Consider the following 6,168-nt stretch of genomic DNA (forward strand, 5'->3'; position numbering starts at 1 on the left):
AAATTTGCTTTGTTAAAATCCCCAGCTACAATAAATGTTGCCTCGGGATATGTGGTTTCCAGTTTGCATAACGTCCAATGTAGTTCGTTGAGGGCCGTTGTGGTATCAGCTTGAGGGGGAATATACACGGCTGTGACTATAACCGAAGAGAATTCTCTTGGGAGGTAATACGGTCGGCATTTAATTGTGAGGTATTCTAGGTCGGGTGAACAAAAGGACTTGAGTTTCTGTATGTTATCGCAATCACACCATGAGTAGTTAATCATGAAACATACACCACCGCCTTTCTTCTTCCCAGAGAGTTCTTTATTCATGTCTGTGCAATGTACTGAGAACCCAGCTGGCTGTATGGACGGGGACAGTATTTCTCGAGAGAGCCATGATTCCATGAAACAGAGTATGTTACAGTCCCTGATGTCTCTTTGGAAGGAGATCCTCACCTGTCTACTTTATTGCCCAGAGACTGGCCATTAGTGAGTAATATACTCAGAAGCTGCGGATGGTGTGCACGTCTCCTTAGTCGGACTAGAAGTCCACTCTGTATACCTTTTTCTCCGCCGGTGGTGTCTTGGAGCAGCCTCTGGGAAAAGTTCAATTGCCATAGGGGGTATGAACAATTCGGGAAATTCGTATTGCTGGTCGTAATGCTGGGGATTCACTTCCACTCTGATATGCAAAAGTTGTTTCCAGCTGTAAGTAATAGCACAAAAACAATTCTGGGATAATAATGTAAGAAATAACACATCCCAAAAAATACTGCAAAGTTGCTTCGGCGCTAGAAGCAGAGCTGCTATATCTGCCAGCAACAATACATATTATTCCGAGCACCATGAAATGACACCATATATCTATTCTACAAACCCTACTGAGTATTCCTTCCTTACACACAGAATAGTTATTTCTCTAAGCCAATCTATTTTTGTCATTGTTGGTCTTAAAATATGTTTTTAAAACCATATTTTGTATTTGTTTTCATAAAATGACTTTTTTCATTTTCTTGTTGGCACAATAAAAGTGGCCCTTGATTAAAATGTATTATGTCTTATCAGCTAATGATATTACAATGTGTTGAAATGTGGGATTGTATTTTGAAGGTTTCCTCGTTACCATATGAAGATGATGTCATCAATTGTGCTGCTGGCAGAATAGAACTGAGTGGGACATTCTTTATGCAGATGAAACCAAAACAGAAACTAAACCAAACAAAGATGACTATCCTTCGAGGGGTATAATAAGAAGTGTCAGACTTAACCTTGACACTTATTTGGGACTTCATCGAATTCTTGACACATCTTATCACTGGAAGACTTGAGGTGGTCTGTAGACAATTTTGGTCCATTTGTTTATTGTTTTACCGTTGATGTTATGTTCAGAAATTAGGCATAAATAATATATATATATATATATAATATATATATAAATACAGTTTATATAGATATTTTGTGACACAATTGTTGAAATTGCTGTTATTTGTAGTCCTGGATAATTTTCTGTACATTTACAGACTGTAAATAAGACATGTTTACACTAAGACAATATGCTCATGTGGAAAACCAAAACATGTATGGATTTTGGGCTATTATTTGCTATTGTTTGTTCAACAGTTGCCTTGTTTACACCTTGACCTCACATGTTTGTTTTGTGATCTGATTGATTTGATCATATGATCACGGTTTGTCATCTTTATACATGGTTTTAAAATATGTCTCTTATCAATCCCCTATGTTGCATTGGGACCAGATTTCCTGGTGCCAGCCTGTATGCAAATTTGTTGAACGATATTATTTATTTCAAAATAATATTTTTATTTTACACCAACTATTGATGCCATAAGTCAGTGGTGCTACCTGTCAATTATTTTAGAAGCCGGTATAATTATGATTTGAATTGTTTGACCATCCAGATCTGTTTACACTTGGTTGATATCCAGATGCAATTGGTCCCTGATTACCTCCGGAAGTGGTCTGGAAGATCAGATAACAATCATATCACAATGCGTCTTTAATTGTCTACCCTGTAAAAAAATGTGGGAACAATTATAATGTGGACAAGATGAAGACAAAGGATGCATGTAAGCACTGGGTATAAACGAGGCTAGTGAATAAGAAAATCAAATGTATTATTTTTATATTGTGTGTGTGTGTGTGTGTGTGTGTGTGTGTGTGTGTGTGTGTGTGTGTGTGTGTGTGTGTGTGTGTGTGTGTGTGTGTGTGTGTGTGTGTGTGTGTGTGTGTGTGTGTGTGTGTGTGTGTGTGTGTGTGTGTGTGTGTGTGTGTGTGTGTGTGTGTGTAGAGGATTTATTTTATATTTCAGTTGAAACAAACTGAAGAATAATTTGAGGAGAAAGGCATGGGGTTGTTTAAATCCAAACCTAGCCCTCCAACTCCACCTCCATCACCAGGTAATTAGTATGTTTATATGTATGCAGGGGTTTAATCACCATTTTGTACTTGATGGTGATGTTCCCAAAATGTTTACTTTTTCGTAAAAAATTGTTCCAGAAATGTATTAAAACTTCCATTGAAATACATTTTAAAAATCAAATCAGTGATTAAAGGGTTGACACTTCTTACCTTACCTGGGCTGCTTTCAACTGACCCAGAAAGAGCCCCCAAAAACATCAGCTACGATATTGTTTCATACTGTATATAGGCATAAAACTTCTTAAAGGTAAAAAAGGTTTTACTTTGAGTTTGAGGACATTGTAATGCTTTACAGAGCCTCAAGGAGGCTAAATGGTTTTGTAACATAGCTAAGGGAACTTTCAGAATCTATAGAACGGGTACATGGAGTAATTTTGGGGAGTATCATGCCTTTTGAATTTCAGTTCTGAGGAGAGTTTTGCATTTAAATATTTAGTCCAAGGGAGGGTCATGTCATTTGAAATTGATGATTTCAATATTTTCATGAAAAATATTTAGTGAGAAGTTCTTTATCAGAATATGTACTGACTCTCTTGTTTAACAGCTTTTAGCAACGAATGGAGACGCACACCTTGGGGGTAAGTTCAGCATACACTAACCTTTTCAGATGCACAAAAATACATGCAAATCTGAGAAGTGTAAGATTGATCACAAGTCTAATTTGTTTGGTCTCAGGTCACTATAACTCCAATGTGGATGTTTATGTTGTAATCTACCCTACTACACCTACTTATATTTTATGATGAACCAGAGAGAGACATATTTTTAAGTAGGGGTGGTGTGTTGTTGAATTAAGTGCTTCATAACTTAATCAGGATTTAGCCTAACCCTTTCTTTAACCCTTTCTCTGGTTTATACTGCCATCTGACAGTCAGAAAGAGGAAATGCTTCAGAAACTGAAAGACTATGTGCCTGGAAACCCTCAGGTGAAGACTATCAGAATCCTCCTCCATGGACCAGCTGGAGCTGGCAAGTCCAGCTTCATCAACTCCATCAACAATATCTTTCAGGACAAATGTATGAACATTGCCTTAGCTGATAATTCCTTTGCAGGTGCAAGCTTCACAAAAAAGGTACATTCTTAGATATTATGTGACACATTCAAAGTAGCACAACAATATATATATATATATATATATATATATATATATATATATATATATATTGACTGCAACTAAGCCCCAAAAGAGATCGTTATTTTCAAATACTATCATTTCATACATTGATTACATTGAGACACGATCACGTCTTTTATTTTTATTTGTGGGAGTACTTGGGAACAAATATTTTAAAATATTTGTTAAAAGAAAAATCACTTGCAGGCCGGTTTTGAACCCCGGGCCGCCTGTTGTCGACCCCTGGTCTAGAAGGTAGACAACTGACATGAGTATTGAATTAATGCCGTATGGTTTTACACAGTACGTAGTAGTAATTCTGCAATGTATTTCTACAGTATGAAACCCACAAAATTGTGAAAGAAAAACCTGGAACCTACTACCCCTTCCTCTTCTATGATGTCATGGGGCTGGAGAATGGTATTAACAAAGGAGTTGATGAGGCGGACATTATCAAGGCCCTGAAAGGGCATGTAAAAGAGGGTTACACGGTAAGAACTGAACACAGAAACTTCTCAGTCTGTAAATATGTTTGCTGTATATAATAAACATTGTTTCCCCCTCTTTTTTCACCAGTTTAATCCTGCATCACCTTTAGAAGAGGGGAATGAGTACTATGTCAAGGCCCCCACTCCATCTGACACAGTTCACTGCCTAGTTAGTGCAATACCAGCTGATAAACTACCTATGATGAATGCCAACAAGAATGACGAGACAAATTATATCTTCAAGAAGATGAGAGCCATCAGACTAGCTGCAAGTTACATGGGTAACAAGGTTTTATGGAACATTGTTTATAATATATAATGTTGTGGCGGGGCCTCATCATACATGTGACTAGTCGGTGCTTATCAGCTCATATCAGCGCAGAGTTTGAACCCTGGGGCGCGTTCAGCAGGACGCAACGTTTTGGATCGTTCAGATAGAAATATTTAGTGTAGAACAAACATGCCTCTCTGACTTATAGACCAAGGAATCATGTCCTCTCTGGTCATGGCATTTCTATCTGCAACATTCAACAACATTTGGAAAATGAATGTTGACATGGTCGTGAACCCAGTTTTAAATATTTGTTTTTTCACTAATAATACAGTATATTTTCATGTAAAATAAACAAATCATTTAATACATACACAAACTGATGTGATACTTTAGACGTTTAGTAGTAATAAGATGGAAGAGACACAAGATTCAATTGGTTTCCATGTATTTGGCAGGGATTCCCCAAATGGTTATTCTCACCAAAGTGGATTTAGCCTGTCCATTGGTGAGGGAAGACCTGAAAAAGGTCTATCGGAGCAAGTATATAAAGGAGAAGGTAAGTGAATGATATTTTGAAAGTTTTGCTAGAAATGCAAGTATTTGCAGATTTGGAGCTCCATAATCTCTCTTGATGAGGAAAACATTTACATGTTATGTCTGAGACTGTGTCATATGACTGATAACGAGGAACAATTATTTTGGTGCGCTGGTTTTGTGTTACTTGCTATTTGGATTAATTATACGATTTCGCAGTTTTCATGAGTTTCATATCTCGGACTGGTTCCGGGTTGCCAAGATAAGCACTCCTGGACCATAGGCCCTGGCCTACTGTATGAAATAAATGGTTTGAGGGAGCACTTTAATTTATGCTTTTTCGTCTTCCTGGGAGATACATGTCCAAATGTCTTATTCTACTCATCTGATTGAATTGCAACCATATTCTTTCTGGCAGATGGAGCAGTGTAGTAATGGACTGGGGGTACCAGTGAACTGCATCCTGCCTGTGAAGAACTACCACGAGGAAATCGACTTGGATGATGACATGGATGTGCTGCTATTGAGAGCACTGAGGCAGATGGTGGACTTTGCAGAGGGCTTCAAGCTATCACAAGCTGACTGATGGATGTACAGTTCTCGATCTACAGCATGTCACTGTATAATACCTCCATCTAAAGAAGCCCTGTTCACACCTGGTATTTACACCTGACTTCTGTGATCCAATCACCATGATCAGATTACTCTCCAACTATGGTCCAGTGCGTCCACATCATTTCTGATTTCTAACTGAAAATACATTTTGAATTTCATTCAAATCTTGAGATTGAATTATAATTGTCTGTACTGTATAATCAACTGCTTCCCAATCTGCTTATCTATGTCCCTCTATGGGAATGGTCTGTCAAAGTCTGTAAGTGTTGGTAGGACATTCATTAAACCATAGTTTCAGTCCTCCTTTACTTATCATAAGGTTCAAAGTGAACTTGTTACTGTATGAAATGGCTGAGTAGCTATGTCTATGCTCATATTTTATAAAGTGAGTGTCATAATTGTTGAAGTTTACAGACTATATATTAAGATCCGTTTATTGGTCAATTGCACCAGAAATGTTACCTCAGCTTTTAACCCAACCCCTCCGAAAGACACACATACATACATACACATACAGGTTTTGCAGAGGTGCGGGGGGCTGCCTCACTGGGTGCCCTGTGACCTGTTGTTGTGTCGCTTAATTGGGGTTGAGTGACTTGCTCAAGGGCACAACAGCAGGCAATGGCATCTGGGATTTTATACCAGCAACCCTCCGGTTGCCAGCTCACTTCCCCACAGAATTTCCCCATCGGACCCGTGATTCGAACTGGCAACCTTTT

At 38.2% G+C, this 6,168-nt stretch overlaps 1 protein-coding gene across 2 annotated transcripts; it reads left to right on the plus strand.

Moving 5' to 3' along the window:
- Positions 1-1,199: 1,199 nt before the first annotated feature.
- On the plus strand, positions 1,200-5,640 carry LOC124020983 (interferon-induced protein 44-like). 2 transcript variants are annotated; one of them, XM_046336295.1, is made up of 8 exons: positions 1,200-1,316; positions 2,293-2,401; positions 2,968-3,001; positions 3,295-3,496; positions 3,877-4,029; positions 4,115-4,307; positions 4,756-4,856; positions 5,253-5,640. In XM_046336295.1, the coding sequence occupies exons 2-8, from the start codon at positions 2,350-2,352 to the stop codon at positions 5,418-5,420; spliced, it is 903 nt and encodes a 300-aa protein (XP_046192251.1). In that variant the 5' UTR covers positions 1,200-1,316; positions 2,293-2,349; the 3' UTR covers positions 5,421-5,640. The 2 variants fall into 2 exon arrangements, with proteins under 2 accessions (XP_046192251.1, XP_046192252.1); XM_046336296.1 differs by having other exon boundaries at positions 1,204-1,313.
- The last annotated feature ends 528 nt before the right edge of the window (positions 5,641-6,168 follow it).

This window comes from Oncorhynchus gorbuscha, unplaced genomic scaffold, assembly GCF_021184085.1.
Source record: "Oncorhynchus gorbuscha isolate QuinsamMale2020 ecotype Even-year unplaced genomic scaffold, OgorEven_v1.0 Un_scaffold_1010, whole genome shotgun sequence".
In the NCBI taxonomy this organism is placed as follows: Eukaryota; Metazoa; Chordata; class Actinopteri; order Salmoniformes; family Salmonidae; genus Oncorhynchus; species Oncorhynchus gorbuscha.

Bases quoted from the DNA above. Each gene is read 5' to 3' on its own strand.
- LOC124020983 (XM_046336295.1), top strand. From the start codon at position 2,350: ATGGGGTTGTTTAAATCCAAACCTAGCCCTCCAACTCCACCTCCATCA. The intron at 2,402-2,967 runs GTAATTAGTATG...CTTGTTTAACAG, and splicing joins AACTCCACCTCCATCACCAG to CTTTTAGCAACGAATGGAGA. The intron at 3,002-3,294 runs GTAAGTTCAGCA...GCCATCTGACAG, and splicing joins TGGAGACGCACACCTTGGGG to TCAGAAAGAGGAAATGCTTC.